This window comes from Anopheles arabiensis, chromosome 2, assembly GCF_016920715.1.
Source record: "Anopheles arabiensis isolate DONGOLA chromosome 2, AaraD3, whole genome shotgun sequence".
NCBI classification, from domain to species: domain Eukaryota; kingdom Metazoa; phylum Arthropoda; class Insecta; order Diptera; family Culicidae; genus Anopheles; species Anopheles arabiensis.
In genome coordinates this window covers 31,105,367-31,127,207 of record NC_053517.1, presented here as the reverse complement: position 1 = coordinate 31,127,207, position 21,841 = coordinate 31,105,367, and the positions used below count along the sequence as shown (strand labels likewise).

Genomic DNA, 21,841 nt, shown 5'->3' with positions numbered 1-21,841 from the left:
TCAAAGGATGTTTCTTGCAATCGAGGCAAGTTGTATTTTTAACACCGTCTTTATTCGGCACATTTTACTGTAGAGCCGAAGGTTTATCATTTAAAAAAAAATCTCTCACTTATAGCTGCGTGAATTTTCATTAGAGTGAATTTCTCTAAAACAGGTTTATACAGAGATTCTGATGTTCTTGTGCCATAAAATTATCAAAATCTCGACCATTCTTCCATGGCAGCTGTGACGGTTGACAAATGAATTCTTTCGGTTGGATATAGTAAACCTCTTAAATGGTATATCACTTAAAACCTGAGATAACGTACCATTCCCGAGACTTTAATCCCGAGCAAAGATTGGTTCTGTAAACCCTTACCCATTGTATGCTTAACACTATAGTGGTTTATATCACCGTAAATTAGCATGTTTGGAACGGATATTAGCGAATCAGTTTTATGTTGGTCGAAACCGGTCTGTAGGAATTGAAGTATTTTTTAACAAAAAAAAAAACTCACCCTCACACACCCACTTTTACAACCGGCATTCAGGCTCGAAACCTGCCAAGCAGGCGTTTGCAGTTTCGGTATTCAAATTTTCAGTCAGTCGTGCGTCGGCTTCCCGTGCAGGAAGTGTTTCATTTCGGGTGTTGGTGACACTATCGCCAGAAAAATGGTGTTCCCTTTACGGTTGAGTTTTCTCCTCTTGGTACCACTAGCGGGAGCCTTTCTGTTTCCCGATAATCCGATGATAGGACGCGCGATGAAATCCGACGAGATACTGGCCCAACGTTACGATGTTCACCCGCAGCAGCATCAAGAGGAACAGATCGAGGAATCCAGTGATGTTCACGTCGGTAAGAAGTTGGTTACAAGTTTATTTAAAAAAGAAGCGGCAAACAAAAAAAATACGAGCAAAGTAGATTAGAAAATGGTGCGAAATAAATCATTGCGGCTTGTTTCGACGCAAAGGACTTTTCGTGCAGTTTTTAGTAAATTAACTTTCCCCGGTGATGTGGTGGAGTAGGAGGGGAAAAATGCTAATTATATTTTTTTTATAATGCGAGTCTATGTGATGTAGGAAAAAAAAGTGTTAACATTTTCATTAGATCCACCAAGTAATGTATGGTGTTGCGGAGAAGTAAAGCTACCTGCCAGTCCCAAACCCATAAATCTTACGTATCGGCCTCTGGCCGACTGTGCCACAGAGGGGTTGAGGTTAATGCAAAGCGCTGCTTTTTTCTTGCCATTTCCTATTTCTTTTATTACCATTTAGAAAAAACCTATCCATAGAATTAAAAAAAAATAGTAACAAGATAGGTCCAATAATAGAAAATGCGTTGATTGTGCAGAATAATCAGCATTTTGAATAATACTAGGCACACAACCTGAACATCTTGAATATCTATAATCTTTCAAATTAACCCTCAAACTATATTAGATACAGCCTTCCCATGTATGATGTTTAGTTATTCGACTACGAACCATTATGCATATGCATCTTCTTGCTAATATCTCTTAGAAAAGCAAACCCAATATGATTAAGCGATTCCTGTGCTGCATCAATGAAGCTCTATGAAGCCTCAACCGAGTCAGTGAGTCATGTCGCTGTTAATCGTGTGAAGCTTTAAATGCTTATACGCGCCACCCCGCACAGTTTACCTTGCACTTGTGTGGTTAATGCTCTTCGGTATTGTACTCGAGGAAGCCGGTTTTTTTTAATAGCTGCAAAACAAACACCCCATTCCCCTGCTGCTAGTTTCATGAATATGCAATACACCTAAGCTTGTTTGCTAGACGGCGCGCGTACATCAAGCGGATAACAAGTGCATAATGATAGACCGTAGCCGGTGTTCTGGTAGACAGGTTTGGAACATTAGTTTTTGACATGTATGTGTGTGTGTGTGGCTGTGTGTTTAGTACTAGTACAGCTTCGTTTGTCTCATTACAAATGTTCTGAAACGCAACAAATCTCTCGCGCTCGATGGGCTTATCATTCGCGTAGACGCACGCCACGGTACGGTTCGCCGTATTTCGTTCGGTACATTCCCAGTCCAATTAACTTAGATTTGTCGTTCGTTGGCTGTGTGTGGTGACGTTAGGATGGGACTTTCCTTTACCGGTAACGAGAGACGATTGTGAGGAATCTGTTCCAGCTTTTGTAAGTAACCCTTTGTATGTTTGGTGCATCAGTACCATCCTATTCCGGTTAGTCAGTCGGGCAGATAGAATTGAACAGCATTTTCGGCGATTCTCCGAAGCGCTCTTCTTCAAACACAAATACTCACCGGGGTGAACTGTGTGAGATCGAGAGATCGTCCGTGTTGGTTGCGAACTGCCGTTATTAGTAGCTAATCAGAGCTCGATCGTGTCGGTTGTGCTTGGAGCAACCGCATCATCGTGTATCTCCGTTTTTTTTGCAACCCCTGTGGCCTGTGGAGGTGTCTCGAAGGCTTCTAGCCACAGTTTAGCCACGGTGGTCTGCAGAAGTTTTCCTTACCGAGCCGAGTTCACTCGAGGACGTGCAGCAGACGGTGTTGTACCGGAAGCCGGAAGAACTATGACTAGCTACAATCGGTCCGTAGCTTGGCTTACGGTCTGCGTACTGCTTGCCCTACACATCGGCGGTTCTCACCAGCAGCAACAGCGTAAGTCGAAACCGTGTGTGTGTGGTGTGTCTACCGAAGGTCTGTGAGAACCATGTGTACACGTTGCCGTGCATGCCAATAAACCTGTATTTCAGGTTTGTCCAAATTCTTGCACTACTTTGTGTGTCGAAACCCGCTTCCATTTGCTCAGCTGTTTGTGGTCGTTTGTTCGATCGATCATACGCACGGCTGGGGCTGTGATGCAGACCGAATTGAGTGACCAGAGTAGTGAGTAGCGGCGGTTTCGTGAGCAGCCCGCTCGATCGTGTGTGTGTGTGTACGTGCAAAGTGTGTCTTCTTTTCTGGGCGGGATCAGGTAGATCAAGGACGAACCCAGTGATAACCAAATGACTGTCAAAAGTCACAGCTTCGCTCTAATCAGTAAATTCGTTGATTTTGTGAATCATTTGTCCACAAAAGAATGGCCCGCGTGAGATGATGGTTCCTGTGTTAGACATGATGCATATGAGGTTTTATTTCTCCCTCTCGCCGAAACAGAATGCACGACACCGACGAGGTTACGGGGCCGTTGCATCTCCATCTACGAGTGTGACAGCATACTGGACTACTTCAAGCAGCGCATCCTCACCTGGGAGGAGCGTGAGTTTCTGCGCAAATCGCAATGTACCGGAGCGACCAGCGGACGCCAGCCGTTCGTGTGCTGTCCCGGCAACGGTTCCAAACCGGTCGTAGCACCCGCGACGACTGTTCCTGCTGGGACGGTGTCCACCACACCCGCTGGACCGGCGGCGACTGCACCGAGCGGTGATGCTGCGCTGGCCGATCAGCTCGTCGGTGGTTTGCTGCCCAACCCGAAGAAGAACGAGTGCGGCGTTAGCATCGGCATGCGGATCTACGGTGGCCAGAACGCGGACATCGACGAATTTCCCTGGCTGGCGCTGTTGCAGTACGAAAACCGCAAGGGCGAGCGAAAGTACAGCTGCGGAGGGTCGCTGATCAATCGGCGCTACGTACTGACCGCTGCCCACTGCGTTATCGGGGAGGTTGAGCGCAAGGAGGGCAAACTGTAAGTGGCACAGAACAACAAATGAAGTACGTGTCTCGTGACGCACTAGCTCTAACGTGTGCCCTACTCTCTATTTCAGCGTCTCGGTACGGCTCGGAGAGTACAACACCAAAACCGAAATCGACTGCGTGACGGAGGAGCAGGAGGAAATCTGTGCCGATCCACCGATCGATGCCGGCATCGAGTCGGTCATCGTACATCCGGGATACCAGGATATGGCACACGCAGACGATATCGCGCTCTTGCGGCTGGCGCAATCGATTGAGTATACGAGCTTCGTGCAACCGGTTTGTCTGCCACTGACCGACTTCCGGGCGTCGAAAACGGGCGAGGTCAACTTTGTGACCGGGTTCGGGCGTACACTGCAAGGTAGGGGAGGACCAGTTGGGACGACATGTTTCGATGCCAGGTCGTAATGCCATCTGTTTCTCTTATTCATGTCCTATACAGAGAGCCGAAGCGCGGTTAAGCAAAAGCTGGGCATCAAGGTGTACGATCATGCCCGGTGCCAGGAGAAGTACGCTACGAAGAATTCGTCGATAACGACCAACCAGCTCTGCGCCGGTGGCGAGTACGCGAAGGACTCGTGCCACGGCGATTCCGGTGGTCCGCTGATGAAGCTGCAGAAGGTTTGGTACCTCGAGGGCATCGTCTCGTACGGCAACCGGTGCGGGCTGGAGGACTGGCCGGGGGTGTACACTCACGTGCCCGCGTACATGGCCTGGGTGAGAAGCAACATCAAGGAGTAACGGTGGTGCAGCGGGAGGAAGGAGATCTTTACCAGTGTAATGACATCTAGGAACAAATTCACAACGAAATTAATGACAAACTAGAATTAATGCTATATTCTACGATACTAGTGTGCGTAGGCAAAGGACAGGGAAAAATTAAACTGGCACAAACAGCTAATAGGGCAAGGGCAGTCCCTTCAACATATCTGATCGATGACGACCAACAGTAATGTCGGCTAGAACGCTTCGCTCTGTAATGTGAACTTTACTGAAGCGAAACTGTGTTAACTGTGCATTTTACTTTCACCGCTTCTAGAGTAGCACTGCAAAACGACTGTAGAGCTGTAGGTCAATGCTAGATAGTTTGAACCGATTATGTACCTTCACTATGGCAAAATGTTTACAGAAAATATGACAATAAAACAAACGATCGTTTACAACCCTTGCTCGTAGCTGTGATTAGAACATGCTACTTCAAATGCTGCACGGCGTAATACGCTCCTCCGTAACCGAGCTCATTCCGCCAATGTATTGTTTTCGCGCGACTGTAATCAAACAAAAGCCGTCCCTGTATGGGTGTTGCTGCAAAGGGAAATACCTCGCGCCAATCGAAATGCCAACCATTGGCGCGATGGTCACCCAAGTTCACCACTACAGGCTGACCAGCAGCAACCTGTTTTCGTTTGCACATTCACCTTGAGCGGATCGCGGAGCTGCTAGACGGTTGCTGTGATCGTTCGCGGCAGCAGCAATCAGTCGATCTTGATCCTGCCTGGCGTAACGATCGTCATGGCAAAGGTGGTGGATTGTGTGCTGCTGCTGCTGCTGCTGGCGTTCATTGCCGTTGTTCGTGGACAAGAAGCTTGCCGGACGCCCGATCATCGCGATGGAGTGTGCCACCCGGTACAGCAGTGCCCGAGCTTAAGGGATGAGTTCTTCAATTCCGACCGGGTGCTGAGCGAGGACGAGATCGACTACCTGCGCAAGCTGCAGTGCAAAACGAAGGACGTGACCATCTGCTGCCCGGACGGTGTGACGACTGTGGACCGTAATCCGACGGCCGTGCGCGACGGCCTGCCGAACCCGAAAGCGTTCGAGTGTGGTTTGGACACGCTGGCGGATCGGATCATCGGCGGTAACTACACGGCGATCGACGAGTTCCCCTGGTACGCGCTGCTCGAGTACCAATCGAAGAAGGGCGAGCGGGCGTTCAAGTGCGGCGGCTCGCTGATCAACGGACGGTACGTGCTGACGGCGGCCCACTGTCTGGCCAACAAGAAGCTGGACGAAGGCGAACGACTGTAAGTTGAACGATCGTTGCGTATGGTTATGTTAGCGTGTGTGAGTGTGTGTGTGTGCGGAAATTGCTTGATTTAAACGCTACATTGTTGCGCTTGCAGGGTTAACGTGCGTCTCGGAGAGTACAACACCGCGACCGATACGGACTGTGCGGACGGCAACCCGGACGACTGTGCCGATCCGCCGCAAAACTTTGGCATTGAGGCACAGATCGTTCATCCGGGGTACGATAAGAACGGACCCTTCCAGCATCACGACATTGCACTGATCCGGCTCGATCGGGACGTTACGATGAACAACTTCGTTTCGCCGGTATGTCTTCCGCCGGATGACTTCCCGCCTACCAGCCCCGGTCTTAACGTTACGGCTGTTGGATTCGGACACACGGGACGCCAGCGTAAGTGATTAAGGCCCGTTTGTCGATTCATGAGGAAGATCTTACTTAAAATGCGCTTCGGTTTTGTATTTTGTTACACTCACAGGACACAGCGGCATCAAGAAGAAGGCCCAGTTCCCGGTGTTTGCTCAGGAGGAGTGTGACAAGAAGTGGAAAAACATTGAAGTCATTGGGGAGCAGCTGTGCGCGGGCGGTGTGTTTGGGATCGATTCGTGCAGCGGCGATTCCGGTGGCCCGTTGATGGTAAAGCGGTTCTACTGGATACAGGAGGGTGTCATTTCCTTCGGCAACCAGTGTGCACTCGAAGGCTGGCCCGGTGTGTACACGAGAGTGTCGTCGTATCTGGGCTGGATTCGGCAAAACATTCGTCGTTGAGCGGTTGTTGTAAAAAAAAAAACATTGATAACATCGATCAACTTTACATAAAAATTCTAATTAGCTTCTAATAGTGTTTAAGCAAATAAGTTGCAAAGTAGCAACGACACATGTCAAAAACAGCCGTTGCTGAGGCAAAATGATTTTCAATATTCAATAAATCTTGCAGAAACGAAACACATACTTTCAAACCGAAGCAAACTTGTTTGTATTTTACAAGTGTGATGAACACAAACGTTGTTTGTAAACGAACGCCTGTACCAGGGTAGCTTGCAAAGATTAACTCTCAAAGTGCTAACTGATTAGCATAGTTCCATCAATCCACGCCAGAGATTTGCAATCTTGATTGACCTTGATGATCTGTATCGTACAAACCGATCAATTGATCGTGATAGTGCACGGTGTTTGCTGTCATAACATTAATTATGTCCAGTAGATGTTTAGCAAAGCTCAGCATCTTCCTTGCATCAATGTTTCTTATCACACACTGAGAGGAAATTCCATCCAAACCTGGGTATGTCCGTCCACTGCCAGCAACATCACAACACAGATCCAAGGTTCATGGAGCTAGAAATTCCCACCGCTCTCCTGAGTTCCATTTACTGACCCGCTCGATTACACCGGCACCGTATCTCCGTATCCGTCTCCGTGAGAGCAACTGCCAAAACAGCAAAACAACCTGCTCTTTCTCTGCACACTTCACACGCCCTATGCTTGGCAGCACGGGTCAACAGTGTCGGGAAATCCCAGGCGATCTGTTAAAGGTGTTTACCCTACGATCTCACGTGTAGCCGTATATGTTATGAGCGCAGCACAGCGGCATGGATAAATACAGAAAAATCACTAAACCGGTAACGTGCGCGGCAGCGGGGATATACCTGTCCATAGGTCGCAGAGGCAGTTTTATCCACTCCCTGCACGACATCGCCCAAGAAGCACACACGGCGTTCAGGCAGTGGCTCAAGCGGTGAGTCCCGTGCTGTAATGACTGGCTTTGCTATATGTTCGATCCCGTGCCCGGTGGTTGCTCACAGAGTGGATCTCAAGTTCCAGTAGGGTGGTGGATTTTGCTCGATCGAAGGTGATCTTGAGGAGTGGTTTGAGACGAAAAGCTAACAACGACATCATCATTATCAACAACAATAACAGCAATATCAACAAAACATGTCAACGACTTTATCCAAACGATTCTTGGTGAGAAAGGCCGACACCAACACTTGCGTGAGACTCTCGCCTATTAGACAGGGATGTCAGATGGCTTTTTTTTCGGTAAAGTTTTTCAGATCTTTTGCTTGACTGTTCATTATTTCCAAAAATGTACAGTAAATAATATGAAATAAAGAATACATTCTTATTAATTATGGAAAAGTTTATAGAATTAATAACTAAATAAATTGGCATTACATTGAAACTTGAAGCGCATTGTCTAGTGGCTTATAACAGAAAAAAAAGAGTTCCTGTTTGCAGATAATACTATATTGGCGGACGAAAAAGATTAGCAAAAATAATGTACTTAAAATAACTAATTAAACTTTTAAAAAACATTTACATACATAAACGGGAACTTTAATATTCCCTACACTCAGCTAGTCATTTACAAATTTGACATGCCTGATCGACCAAACGTCTCGAAGATGAGAAACTCTCGATTGACCACCCCATCCTCTCTCTCTCCCTTCAGAGCAAACCATCCACTCCCTCCCCCAGGCATTGCGCACACCACACGACCCGCACCGTGGTGAGATCCCGCCCGGTCGGTTCGATTTGATTATGCTGAGCTACCCCGGCCACCCGCCCCGGGGTGCGAAGGGAGCAAGCTTTATCAGCTGCTCTCGCGGGGCCGTCGCGTTCTATTCGCTAACGGAAAGCCGAATACGCCAGACCTCACTCACTCGTCTCCAGGAACGGTACTACGCACGAGCTTCGCTAACGGAAAGTGTCGCGCTTTGAAGACCTCACCATGTCGTCCGCGGTGCTGCTGCTGCTGCTGGTTTGCGGCTGTGCGCTTGCGGTTCTGTCGCCGGTTGCGTACGGTGCGCCCATGGACACAGGTAAGAAGAGCTAAGTTGGGTTGTGTGGTGGGGAGGAGGGCAGAGAGCGCCTGATCTTGCGACACGATCTTTCGCCGTGTTAACGTGCTAACTGGCAGGCCGCAAAAGAAGTATGCGCACCATTTCCGGTTCCAGCAATCCGCAGCCCGACTGCGCGTCGCGTTCGCTCTCGATCGGTGGTGGTGGTGGTGCGAAAGCAAGAATCTCGAAGCTGAATTTTGGCTTTGTTTTTGTTTGCTTTCGTGGCTCCAAGCTGCATTCCATTCGGGCGACGGTGGTGAAGATAGCTTTGCGACGAGTTTTCAATCAGTTTTTTTTTGTTTTGGAAGCTATCCAAAAGATTTTGTCGTGGCAAAGGCGATACTTAGGTGGTTTGGTGGAGTTAATTACATACTTTTTTGTTCTATCCCGTCTGCACAGATGATCGTCCCGTGTGGGACTCGATCCGGCTGTGCGACATCCCGAACGAGCCCAACCCGGGCCAGTGCATGCTGCCGGCCGAATGTGTCGCCTACGGGAAGATCAACGACGTGTCCAGCCTAAGCTCGATCGAGCGCTTCAGCTTCATCAAGCAGATCCAGTGCAACGGGTCGGACACGGTGCCGTACGTGTGCTGTCCCCGCGACAGTGACGCCTACCGGTAAGTGCGGGTACATTCAATTTCAGGCTCCGATCAAGTACCCAAACGGGTGGGAGGGAAATGTTTGCGATTGACGCAAACACAAACGAAAACCTAGCACGGGGAAGTCTAGAAGCATCAGCGCCATCAGATGCCTACAATTAGAGCCAGGGCCCAGGGCAGTAGGGGAGTTTGTTTTTTGCTTCCTTCTTCTGCTTCTTGTTCTTTTTATTCTCTCTGTGTAACTCTTTCTTTCTGCGGCGGGGGAATTTCTTGCACTTGGCAGCTAATTGCTCCCGTGAGCCAGGCCAGGTGAGCCAATCAGACAAACGATTCAATTGATCGCATCCTGCCGCTCGCAGGCACGTAGCGGGGGAATGGAGCGAAACACGTTACTCCATTGAGCAGAAGCTCTCAACTCCCGAAAATAAATCGTCTTAAAGTGGCTGGTGAATCAATCGCATTCACGATTAAATGAAGTGGACCGTACAATGAAGCGCGTCCCGGTGGTGACGTATGCTATTGTAAGCCATCTTCAATGCGCAACATCCCTTTCATCTTCCGAGAATGCACTTTCACGGAATACATGGTTTTATGAGTGAATGAAAACAAACATGTGGTCGGAGACAAACGCAATGGGATTTTTATTAGTAGTAGTTGTGAGTCAACAGAGGTGCAGTAGAAACTCTACAATTAATCGTGAAAACTCTGCAAAAAGCCCCAACATTACAGTAGTGAATAATGCAACGGAGTGGAAGAAAGGCACGTGAGTGACGTTAGCAGACTTGCTGGAGCCCCGGCGCAGCGCCACGTATATCGAACAGAGGGCGCACTATTAAAGTGTTCTGAGATCCTTTGCTTAGGGTTAATCGATGCGCGGTCAGCAAGCACACCGCCCTGCCACAAACATATGGTAATGAGATTAATCATCGCTCATTACGCCAATGCGTCCGTGCCAGCGCACGTCAATGCGTGCCGATTGGCTTCAGCGAAATGCATTAATGCTATTAATAAGCTGCAAATTCATGGAATAACAAATTGGATAATCTAGACAAGCGATGCCGTAGACCATGGACACCCTACTGGGACGTAGTGTCGTGCCACTCTACGGGTGTTGTTGTGTGTTACTTAATATTTCTACGGAACACACTGATAAGAAACAGCACCAGGGTCATACGATTAGCTGCCGGGCAATCCAAACGGCTGTTTTCTTCTTTTTGGGTTGAATTTCTTTCACTTTCACACTTTCTTCTCAATCATTTGTTTGCTGCTCTTTTCCGTTTCCCGAACAGCGAACCTTATGTGAATGAGACGATGGTGCCGAAGAATCGGGTCGCTAGCCGCATCGCATTCGATGCCGACTCCTGCGGCATCCAGAGCTACGTGGCCAAGATCCGGGGCGGCCAGCTGGCCGAGATCGACGAGTTCCCGTGGATGGCAATGCTTCTCTACGAGCGGGGTAAGTTTCAAGGGTCAATCAGTGATCAGTGTGTGTGTGTGTGTACTATCTACCCAAAAAAATAATGAAACCATCAAACCTCCGCTGCTCACTCTCACCCCGTTCCGGTAGACAACAACGCACTGACCCAGGGATGCGGGGGAGCACTGATAAGTCGCACGTACGTGATCACCGCCGCGCACTGTGTGACCGGGAAGAACTTTCAGCAAACCAAGGGCCGGCTGTAAGTTGTGAACTGGTTCCGTCAATATTGCTCAATGCACACCGACCAGCGTCTCACCCGCTCAGCTTGCAATGTTACAATGTTACAGGAAGTTTGTGCGGCTGCGCGAGTACAACATCCACACCAACCCGGACTGCGTGTACGAGAACGACCTGAAGGACTGTTCGGACGATATGATCGATCTGGTGCCGCAAGCGGTCATACCGCACCCGGAGTACGATTCGGAGTCGAGCAACCAGCAGCACGACATTGCGCTGATCCGGATCGAGCAGACGCCGCCGTTTACCGACTTTCTGCGCTCGATCTGTCTGCCGGAGCAGAACTTTGAGAGTAGCGCGACGCCGGGCAAGAAGCTGAGCGTGTCCGGCTGGGGCCGTACCGATATCTGTGAGTAGTGTTTGGGGTAGCGAACTAAAACCAACTTCCAGCTTCTAATGCACACTGTGCGTCTCTCCTACCAGTCAAGGACAATCTCGGACCGGATGTGCTGAGCCCGATCAAGCTGAAGCTCAGCCTGCCGTACGTCGAACGGGAAAAGTGCAGCAAAACGTTCCGGCCGTGGTCGTTCGCGCTCGGGCCGGGTCAGATGTGTGCCGGCGGCGAGCGGGCGAAGGATACGTGCGCCGGGGACAGTGGTTCGCCGCTCATGAGCTACGATATGAAGCGCGCCATCTGGTACATTACCGGCATCGTCAGTCTCGGGGTGCGGGGATGCGGCGTCGAGGGCCTGCCCGGCGTCTACACCAACGTGCATCACTATCTGCCGTGGATCAAAATGTACACCGGGGCGTAAGTGGCCGTCGGTCCACCGTCACCGGTACTAGCATGTAATAAATCTAAGCAAATGTGTAGCATACGGGATCTTTGTCGTTGATGTTGTTGTAGTTTTGAACCACCCACATGCGTGTGCCCTGTGTGACCGGGCGCGTCGAACAATTTTCACATCGGTTAGGTTTTTCGCTTCCTGCTGCGGAGCAGTGGGGATTTTGTTTGACCTTTGCTCCCGTTTTCGCAATGTCACACAAGGTCACACACACACGCGGAGCGGATAACACGTTAATGAAGTTTGCTGTTTTGCTGTGTCGCTGGGAAAGTGGTTCACTTTCACTGTTCTGTCAGCGTGATCCATTCCGGTGGTCCTGCTGCGTATCCCTTTCGATGCTTGTACAGTAGCGTGCCGGGGTTTATCGATTTTGTTCGATTGATGTGCCATTTCACGAAAGTGGGTCACATCATTGCGGGAGATGCAACAGCCTTTCTTACTTGCTAGCTGCTGGAAATCCCGGTGCAGCGGACGAATTGCACAAGGAGCCTTTTGTTGTGCACTAAAGAGAGTTGTTTTTAGGTAGGAAAATATTTAGATAGACGTGAGAAGCTATATGTAGCGCTGTAAACGTTAATGAAAAATATGGAAAGATAGGGAAACATACATAAGGGCATTCAATAATGGTCGATTTCAGAACATGATACGCATTTGTTCAGTGTATAACTTTAAATAATTGATTTTGAACAATGGAACAGACATAATCTTATAATTCTCAAAAAATCAACTCAATTACTTGCAGGATTGGTGATCTAGGAAGGAAAAATAAATGTTGATACATTTATGCGATGATTTACAATGAAAATGAAATGTTGAATGTTAATTTAATTTTAAAAGTATTTTAATTTCTTCATTTAATATTATAACTTTATCTTTAATTTCAATTGTGGTCTAGAGACTGCAGGGTAACTATGAGATATTTATATTTGAAAACAGTCAAAATAATAATTGCACGAAGGGGAAGGTAGGTAAAGACAGACACAGCGGGTAAGATGGACACTTCTCATAAATGCATGAAAAAGACAATTTTCGAAAAAATCAACAATGCAGCATCCAGATTTAAAGTTAAACAACATATTTGAAAACATTTTTGTCATTATATATGCAGAATTGTTTAAATCCACGAAAAAAAAAAATCAATCGTGTGCACCCTTGTGGATCTAATTTGACTACTGAGGATCTTAAGCTCTACAACTGGTATTGTTTATATTTCCGGAAGTTTTATTTCATGAATGAATTGTCGTGATCATTAATTAAAAAACTGGCGGAAGAACGAGGGTAAAAGCAATACAAAATATTGTTTTCTGGTGGTTTGAACATCCTGACAAGATGGACACTTTGTTGTAGGGAAAGATGGACACCGAATTTATTGATTTATTTTATTTCTTATATCAATTGGTGATGAATAGATTTCATCAAATACCTTAAATAGGGGTATTCCGAAGATATAAAACATCCAGCAATTAGAGAAAGTAGTGAAATTAACGAGAAATGAAACTCCGGACAAAATAGTAGTCATGCGTTATGCTATTACTCGCTCGACGATTGTGAGGCGCTTCACAAAGCTCAATTGTCACGACTTGGACAACTTTAAGCAATACAAATATGAGGCATTGATAGAACATCGTTCAGGAATAGATGAGAAATTCTATGGTATTACAAATATCAAATGTTTAATTTAGACATGGTATAAAACGGCTTAAACTATCAACAAGTCCCTGTAAAAATACTGGGGTCGTGGACTTTTAATTTCCTAAAAGGAAGTTCTAGGCTGTAGTTCTGTAAGCAACTGGAGTAACGTCAGCTGTTAGTGCGCGATATTTCAATAATGCTTTAGATGCTGCATTCTACGATATATTACAAGCGGCGCTTACAATTTCTAAATTCATTCGCTGAATGACCCGTCGTCGCATTTGACCTAGAATTGGTTTATGTACGCACCAGGACGTGGAAAGCAATAGGATATGTTAAAATACTATAAAACTCTGTATTTCCAACGTTTTGTACAGGTGTATCATCCTTCATAGTGTCCATCTTTCCCATATCAGGTGTCCGTCTTACCAAAACTTTTCAAAACTGCACGAAAAAAATCATGCTTTTCATTCATGAAAAAAAACTCAAAAGAGTGTAAGATAATGTATGCACATTTTCTTGGTCGTTGCACTTATTTATCCCTACTGTTGCTACGGATGTAGCTATCTATTTATTATTAGTAGCTTGGTAGACGTTTTTAGAACTGCGCAATAAATAGAAACATACATAGCCAGTTCTAAAAACGTCTACCAAGCTACTAATAATAAATAGATAGCTACATCCGTAGCATTTTTACCATTTCTTTTAACGTGTTCGCCTTTACCTACCCTTCTCTACTCAATGACGTTTTCTGTTTGGTCGCCAAAACTTATGGTTAAGTTGCCCTCATAGATTTGTGACTAGCCAGAGTTCATGTGAAATTTCAAATGTAGAATGTCATTAGCTGTAATGTAAACTCTTCCAAATCCTTAACGGAATATTGTAGAAACTGTTGCATATAACAAGAGATAGGAAATTATTCCTGTTACTATTTGTTAAACTATTTGTTAAAAAAAAACAAAATAGCTAACCTTCTACACTTTTCTTATTTGCCATAATAAATAGTAAAAATAGAGCTAATACTAGAAGATTAAGTCTCTAGACATTAAATAATGCATCATTTTAGCATTTAATCTAGAAAAAATAGTCAAAGGTAACTACTTTCTTTAGTTCCTCTTGTTTCTAGCAAAAATAAAAGTACGAATTGCTTCATCATTAAACGAGACAGATCATATTCCAATGACGGTAAAAAACGGCGCCTGTGAAAACATAAATACAAACACATTAATCCAAATGCAACACTGCGCAAAGCAACACGAAAAACCCGGTAACAACCAGCATAAAATTGTTCGTAAACAAATCAGCCACTGAACGCATTGAAAATGGTTTCTAAAAAACGCAGCTCACCGACTGCTTGTCCGTCCACTGGCCGGTGGAAATTCTCCCCGACAAGCAAGTGGTCGAAAGCTGCCCACCCACTGGGGGGAAAAAAGTCAAACCTTGTCGAAACTAACGTCCCACATTGCGTCCGTGCCGAACCGCACTGTAAACAATTTGCTCCGAACCCTTAGAATGTCTATTTTTCAATTTCAATCAAAACCTTGTCACAACAATATCGACCTTCCCTGGCGTACCCTTCGCCCGACGGCTCAGGATTGTTGGTTGGCAGTCAATCTACGTTGAACGGTGGTTACTTCTAGATTCAAGATTTTACACACCCCCCCAGCCCTTTCGCACGCTCGGTGGTCGTTCGCCACGGAGACGATTGCGCAAAGTTTAGCTCTGGCGTGAGGAAAGTGTGCCGGTCAGTATCATCTTCATCAACGTGATTACCGAAATGGGTGTGTTACGGGAAGCGTGGTGGATTGGGACGAGTTACAGAAACTGCGAAGTTGACCACAGTAAAACGCACACTCCTGCTAACCCCGCCCGAAGGCACCACGGACGACTGGAGTTTATCGATTCGGTTCGGTTGACGGATCGTCCCTCATTCATTGAATCGGCTTCGATTTTCGGATCACTTCCTACGCAACATCCGGTACGGGGAGAGTGGACAGGAACAGCAACAAAAAATGAACCAGAAAACAGGAAAGATGAACACAAAAAAACACACACCAACCCCATACACGTATGGTTGCGTACCGATTGTCCAACAATGTACCAAACGAATGGAAACCCTTGAAGGCGAGAGTTCACGCGCCGCAGAGACGGGTAGGGGCAAGTAAATTAATCTAGCAAAAAGGTCCATTTTACCGGACAACCCTGGACACGCTGTCCACGCACGTTCCGGAGGGTTTCTTGTTGAAGAAAGAAGCAAACACAGATAAAACTGGACCGTTTCGTTCAGTTACAGCAGGGGGAAATGTCTAGCAGAAATAGAAAAGAATAGAATCCATCCTCCCCGTCCCTTCTTCCCGATCCTTGTCGGCGGTGCAAGCTGTAATTATGGCCGTTCCGATTTGAAAGTGACGCAAATGTGCCTGCTGTTGAATGCCCAGAATACACCTGAGAAAGGACCGGCAGCTGGACGGGCAAGCCCAGCCAAGAAGTCGAACTGCCCGCGTTGAATCCTCCAGAGAAAACTGTCGCACCGTCGTTTTTCCAATCAATTTCTCACGATTAGCAACGGTGCCGGCGAAGGGTGCCAGTGGAGAAGTTGCGTGTAGCAACGCACGCTTTCCCCTTACTCGTGGCCCACCGACCGGTGTGACCATCATTATGTTTCATTTGCTGGAAATTGGTAATGAATTAGATGAAGTCTACGAGCGTGCGAATGTGGAGCGGGGGCGCTGAAGATGGTCACGTGTCGGTAGCAAAAAGGTTCAAGTAGACACATTTCCCGGTTTTGACCGTTGGGCCTTTTATTTTTCGAGAATCCTGTACTGCGTACTGCTGCGCGTCGAGTACACCACTGTAACGATCTGGTGAGAGCTCTTGCCCTAAAAGTAGGTCCTGGAAAATGGGAATTGTTTCACTTGTTTCGTTTTTGCAACGAGTCTTCAAAACCTAGCGCAAAAGTCTCCGATTGTGTCCACGTCGCTGCTGGACGGAGTCTGTAAGCAAACCTTTATTTTCCAACGAAACTTCCGTTTCCCCTAAAACACTCGACCAACCCTTTTCCCACCCCATTCTCAGTTCTCAGCGAGAAAAAGCGCAATCGCGGTGTAGAAAAAAGAAAACCAGATTAAACAGTTAGCTAACTCAGTTAGGAAACTAGTTGTGCAGAGAACAGCGCTCCCAATTAGCATTCAAACCGGGTGGCTGGTCGGTTCGGGTGAAAGTTACTCCCAGCACCACATCGTGGCGTGAGAGAGCGATGCCAGAACATTGCAGCAGCATTGGAGAACCCGTTCGCCGAGCCAATGAATGACCCCGTCCCCCGGCTGAAGCCTGACCGGTCACGTATCGCGGCAGTTTACGCTGTTAGGCGGAGCATTTTGATAAATTTAATTACCTCAATAATGCTCTCACATTTCACCATTTTCACCCGTGGTTCAGTTTCGGGCTGACCGGGCCAAACTTGTGGCAGAACTTGCTTGGTTTCGGCAAGGAATCATTACTTCTCTCTTTTTTTTTGCTGCTGTTGGTTGACAGGAAGAAAACAGATCAAATTACGGCACTAACGAGCTGTTGGATAGGACAAGATGCTGCGTCGCGGTTACCTTCCGATCTGGAGGGGTTGGTCCAGATTGGTCCCTTTGAGAGCTTCATCTTTCACGGTAGAGTGAGTACGTCAGGAGGATCACACACAAACAACCGACTGCAGGATATCCTTAGGGAGCATAAAATCACTAGCCGAAGATGGACGGCTGGCTGGACCAGCGAGTCGTTAGGTTTGCATTTTAAAGCGAAGCCACAGCACTGTACAACCGCCGGCTGTCATGGATACGGACGCCACACACGGCCCGGTCTGTGTTCACATGCTGATAAGACACACATGCCGTCGTCAAGGTAGCAAAGGAATTGAATTTCCAGGATCTAACAAAAAGTGCGCCATAAATTGAAAAATATTATTATGATTGAATTTGGCGCGAGTGTGTTGTGTGTTGTAATACGATTCAAAACTCGGACAGGATATCAACTCCGGAGGGATTTTCCTTGCATGTTGGTGAGGTGTGCTTACCAACCTTTTTAGTTCTTTGCAACCTTTTTAGTTCTTTACTCGGGCTAAATGGTGCTGAAAGAACAAAAGACTGGTTTGCTTTGCTCAAAACCGTAACATCATACGAGAAAAGAAGATGTCATCCCAACAAAAATCGATTTAAAAATAGCTGCAACATATCTAATGGTTTCACAAGAAATGTTGTGAAATGTTGAATTTTAAACAAGAACAAAACAATGATAACGAAAAACAGGAATAGGAAAAACCGGTTCCTCAAGGCGTTTTATCGTTTCTGCAAAGACAGGCGACTGATTTCACGTTCTAGCGCTCTAATCAAACACGTTTGATTTACCAAACCATGTGACAACGGGCTGTTTCTTCCTCCTCTTGAGGAGGGTGAGATCATAAGCCTGCCAGCGAGAAAATATCATCCAAACGGCAGAGAATTACTAAATAATACAAAAAAATTATTTTGCAAACCTAAAACACGATCCAGCTTCAAGCGTGCCCTTTCCAAACCCGTCGAATTTCTTTTGTTTGGTTCATTACTGCTCGGTTTATTGCTTTTCAATGCAATGCGTTGGATTCGCACAAACCAGCTATTTGTACAGCTGGATGTGATCGAGATCGGCTTTTGTTCCACCCACCCCGGTCGGTCGGTGGTGAGTGGGGGAGCACTCACGTCGTTTCGCGTCACGATCTTCGCGCACCGTGGGACAATACCCGAAGTCGCGCAGTACGAATCGGGCAGAACGGCGCGGTTTGGCTGGATTTTCTGGCCACTGCATCGCTCCACACGCAGCACGCACACGGAACGTTTCGCCCGGCTAATGTCACACGCCTTGCGCCAGACGGTAGATCGGGGCTAATTTTAGCCATACCGTGGTTTGTTTATTTTTGCCTGCCGCCTGCCAGTCGGCTCGCCGAACAGTTTCGTCGCGAAAATCATGCTGCCGTGCCTCCGGTGTCGGTGGTTCCGGTGTCCGGTCCGGGCCGGTCGATTGCCAACGGGTTTGCAGTACGCTTCGCGACACGATCACGCTCGGGTGTGTCTGTTTAGCTTCAGGCGTGGCAAGATTGGCGCTGTGATTGGGTCTGATGGAGCAGCACTTTACGATGGCGAGTGGATCAGCTGATCGCGGAACAGAAAAGTGTTACATCTGTGGCGAACAGTTCCCGGCAGGGCCGGAGCTAGATCATCATCTGGACACACAGCATGCCGCGGGCCTCATACCGTATCGCTGTGCGACATGTGACACCGATCGATGCTTACCGATCCGTTCGATGCGTGCTATTAATAAACATTTCGCCCTGCACGATGCGAACGAGCGGATGCACCAGTGCAGCTACTGCACGCTGCGCTTCCGCACCGAGCGCAATCGACAGTTCCACGTGCGGCTGTACCATCGTGGCGGGGCACACAATGTGGGGGACGAGACGGGGACAGCATTGACGGAGCAGGATTGCTTATCGAGCCAGCAGAAACCAGCGATCGGGCGTAGTGAAAAGGATCGCTTCCAGTGCTGCCACTGTGGCCGCACCTACACGTCCGCGAACGCACTAAAGCGGCACGAAAATACGCACACGCTGGGGGTGCGTTACGCCTGCCGGCAGTGTGGGAAGGTGTTTGCCAAGCTGGATTGTCGCGCGCAGCACGAGCGCATCCACAGCCAGACGCGACCGTACGGGTGCGATCAGTGTTCGCAGACGTTCATTCAGCTGGGCCATCTACGCATACACAAGCGCGCGCGGCACAGTGGCGAACGGCCCCACGTGTGCGCGGTCTGCAATCGGGGGTTTCGGTGCCGGACGGCACTAACCGTGCACGGGCGCACGCACACCGGCGAGAAGCCGTTCCGGTGTGCGGTCTGTTCGGTGCGGTTTACTGACGCGGGCACGTTGCGGAAGCATGGAGCGGTGCATCGCGAGAAGCTGGTGAGCAGTGCTGGTCGAGGAAGTCGCGATGCTGCTGCAACGGGGTAAAAGGAAGACTATCGTAGACAAGATGATTGTGATAAATACACTCAATGCGTATGCGTAGCTCCATACAACTCGTAAGATTCTGCGTAAAGTTTTTCTCCGAAATAAATGGTGCTCAAGCAGGTAAGTGAAGAGCCTCCAACATCGGTAAATCCGCGCTGCAAATGATCCGAAAGAAGGCCAAACATTAGGCAGAACATGTAGTGCAGTGGTCTATTTCTAGTCGATTGGGACGGTTTGGAATGAATTCATTCATAAAAAGTGCCAAAACATGTGTGTTAGCGTACAGCGATGCACTTCAACAACGAATGCAGTGACCTTGGCCAGAGGTGTAGTAGTTTAAGTTGGCATCGAAAAAGTTTGGACAGATGCCACCGGGGCCATTAATGAATGAGACGTTGACGAATAGCTGCATTCGGGAGGATTGATGCATGTGCCAAGTTGACAGAGCATTAAACATCTTTTAGTATGAAGGAATGCGTTACTAACATCAAACGGTTTGTGCACAAAATATGGCGCTTAAATGTCTGAAATGCAATTTTGGTTCTCTCCTTCTCTTGCTCTCTCTTGCTCTCTCTCTCTCGCTCTCTCTCTCTCTCTCTCAAAACTATTTTCGGATTTTTCTGTAAATTATCGGGAAACATTTCAAATTACAACTAAAGACATAAAATATAATTTGACATTACATTAGCGTACAAAACTACACCATTTTCACAAACATTATTGTGATTTTTGACCTCTGCTTTTCGTATTGGTTCTAAATATCATGTCAAATGTCATCTGAAATGTCACCTTTTATATACAGAAGATGCAAAACTCTTCCTGCTTGTAAGAGCCGAACCAACCAAAAGCGGCTCCAAGACATCCTGGACTTATTTTCCTTTTGATGCTCTAGCAACAGCCTGATACTAAGCATAGACAATTGTCCATCGTGGAGAAACGGACTCGTCTCTCTCTTCACCACTGTAATGGCTCTGGACAAGCTAATCGTTATGGGTTGCTTGATTTATACTCTGATCTACTCTGCTCTTGCAATTATTGTGCTATTCTGATTGCTCCAAAAATCATTTACGCGCCGGCAAAACGCTTCGGACCTGGGATTTTATTGCAATGGAGGATCGTTGTTCACGTTCTGCCTTCTACGTGACACTATATGTCATGTCTCGACAATTCAATGTTGCATGAAGTTCTTTTAAACTCTTTAACCGTCTTCGTCATCTGCGTAATCTTCTTCTTCTTTGGCACAACAACCGCTGTCGGTCAAGGCATGCCTGTACCCACTAGTGAAGTGAGCTCGTCTTTCAGTGACTTATTGTTACCATAGCAGGATAGTCAGTCCTACGTATTGAGGCACGATCTATTCGGGATTTGAACGCATGTTGTTAAGTCGTACGAGTTAACGACTGTACCACCAGACTGACCCAATCTAATATAAGAAATTAGAGTGAAAAGAGACTACAAGATATGTTTACGCAACTGTCACAATGAAAGAATGGTTCATTAATTTTTTCAAAAGCGCTTCTGGTTTAGCCTAAGTTTTTTACACTTAAAGTTTTCTGTTTTAGTAATCAATGTATCTGGTTAGGGTTTTCTGTATCTATTATTAGGTGATGTATCTCTAATTTTAGGTTAATTTTGGAGTACGCTTTTACGACAACGATTTCAGGACCATCGTGCTAAAGCACCTTTAAGCGATTTTCCATTTGCAGTCAATTGTGCAAGCTGCGATTCTCACATGCTTCACTTACTGTTTAACATTAAGATTAAAAACAGAAGGGTGAAAGTTATAAAAAAATGATCAACAGCTAACCGTCACCATAATCCTCAAGCAATGGTACGTTGTTACAGCACAGCGTCAGTGACAAATTACCGAACGCTGGTCGCAATTTGCATACGCAGCAAAAACATAATAAACCACGCGAGAAGATTATCCTTTTCTGCAACTTTGCAAGTCCCTCTACCCAAAGTCTAACACACTCAGGCGGCTCCCTCATCCAAATTGCACCAGGGCGAAATGGCAAGAAGTAGAGCAACAGCTGTTTTTCGCCGAAACCTTTTCCCGAACATGGCACCGATCAGTGGCGCACAAGTCAATTTGTATCTGTCAGTTGGACGATTTAATAACGACGCCCAGTGCATTATGGGCCCTTATGTTGCGTGTATTATTATTGTTTTTTTCTTCTTCTCTTTGTTGCCGTGTGGATGAGAAATGAACTGCACGAAATCCAGCCCGCATCCCGGAAGTCAGCAGTTAGCGCTCCATTATTCGTCGATAAATTAACATAATGCGCTGACAAATATTAACTTTCCCCGTTCGATGATGCAAATCGCGCTTCCCCCGGCGCTGTATCCGTTGTGCCACTTGCGTCTGCCCTCGAGGTTACAGTGCTTCATCAACCGCTTTCGGATAAGCGGAGGGTTCTCGATGATGAGGTTGACCTAAAATTCATAACCAACGCGCAAAACTCGCGCATCCACACATCTACCCGTGCCTTTTGCGGCAACCACTTGGGTCGATTATTTTGTCCATTAATTCGCAAACCACTCTCGCCGTAGG

The 21,841-nt window shown here is 47.0% G+C and overlaps 3 protein-coding genes across 4 annotated transcripts; all 3 read left to right on the top strand.

The window, feature by feature from the left end:
- The first annotated feature begins 599 nt into the window (after positions 1-599).
- LOC120893284 (serine protease 7-like) lies at positions 600-4,836 on the top strand. 2 transcript variants are annotated; one of them, XM_040295083.1, is made up of 4 exons: positions 600-835; positions 3,125-3,653; positions 3,733-4,022; positions 4,104-4,836. In XM_040295083.1, exons 1-4 carry the CDS (start codon positions 652-654, stop codon positions 4,400-4,402), a joined length of 1,302 nt encoding a protein of 433 aa, XP_040151017.1. In that variant the 5' UTR covers positions 600-651; the 3' UTR covers positions 4,403-4,836. The 2 variants fall into 2 exon arrangements, with proteins under 2 accessions (XP_040151017.1, XP_040151018.1); XM_040295084.1 differs by lacking the exon at positions 600-835 and adding an exon at positions 2,203-2,626.
- Positions 4,837-5,109: 273 nt separating this feature from the next.
- LOC120897911 lies at positions 5,110-12,435 on the top strand. Its single transcript, XM_040303106.1, has 9 exons — positions 5,110-5,685; positions 5,785-6,080; positions 6,166-6,453; positions 8,387-8,506; positions 8,927-9,146; positions 10,418-10,584; positions 10,696-10,807; positions 10,896-11,194; positions 11,269-12,435. Exons 1-9 carry the CDS (start codon positions 5,174-5,176, stop codon positions 11,598-11,600), a joined length of 2,346 nt encoding a protein of 781 aa, XP_040159040.1. The 5' UTR covers positions 5,110-5,173; the 3' UTR covers positions 11,601-12,435.
- A 5,869-nt stretch (positions 12,436-18,304) lies between these two features.
- Positions 18,305-19,356, top strand: LOC120893285 (zinc finger protein 135-like). Its single transcript, XM_040295085.1, has one exon. The coding sequence runs from the start codon at positions 18,403-18,405 to the stop codon at positions 19,285-19,287; it is 885 nt and encodes a 294-aa protein (XP_040151019.1). The 5' UTR covers positions 18,305-18,402; the 3' UTR covers positions 19,288-19,356.
- Positions 19,357-21,841: the final 2,485 nt, after the last annotated feature.

Bases quoted from the DNA above. Each gene is read 5' to 3' on its own strand.
- LOC120893285 (XM_040295085.1), top strand. From the start codon at position 18,403: ATGGAGCAGCACTTTACGATGGCGAGTGGATCAGCTGATCGCGGAACA.
- LOC120897911 (XM_040303106.1), top strand. From the start codon at position 5,174: ATGGCAAAGGTGGTGGATTGTGTGCTGCTGCTGCTGCTGCTGGCGTTC. The intron at 6,081-6,165 runs GTAAGTGATTAA...TTACACTCACAG, and splicing joins CGGACACACGGGACGCCAGC to GACACAGCGGCATCAAGAAG. The intron at 6,454-8,386 runs GAGCGGTTGTTG...AGCTTCGCTAAC, and splicing joins TCGGCAAAACATTCGTCGTT to GGAAAGTGTCGCGCTTTGAA.
- LOC120893284 (XM_040295083.1), top strand. From the start codon at position 652: ATGGTGTTCCCTTTACGGTTGAGTTTTCTCCTCTTGGTACCACTAGCG. The intron at 3,654-3,732 runs GTAAGTGGCACA...TCTCTATTTCAG, and splicing joins GAGCGCAAGGAGGGCAAACT to CGTCTCGGTACGGCTCGGAG. The intron at 4,023-4,103 runs GTAGGGGAGGAC...TGTCCTATACAG, and splicing joins GTTCGGGCGTACACTGCAAG to AGAGCCGAAGCGCGGTTAAG.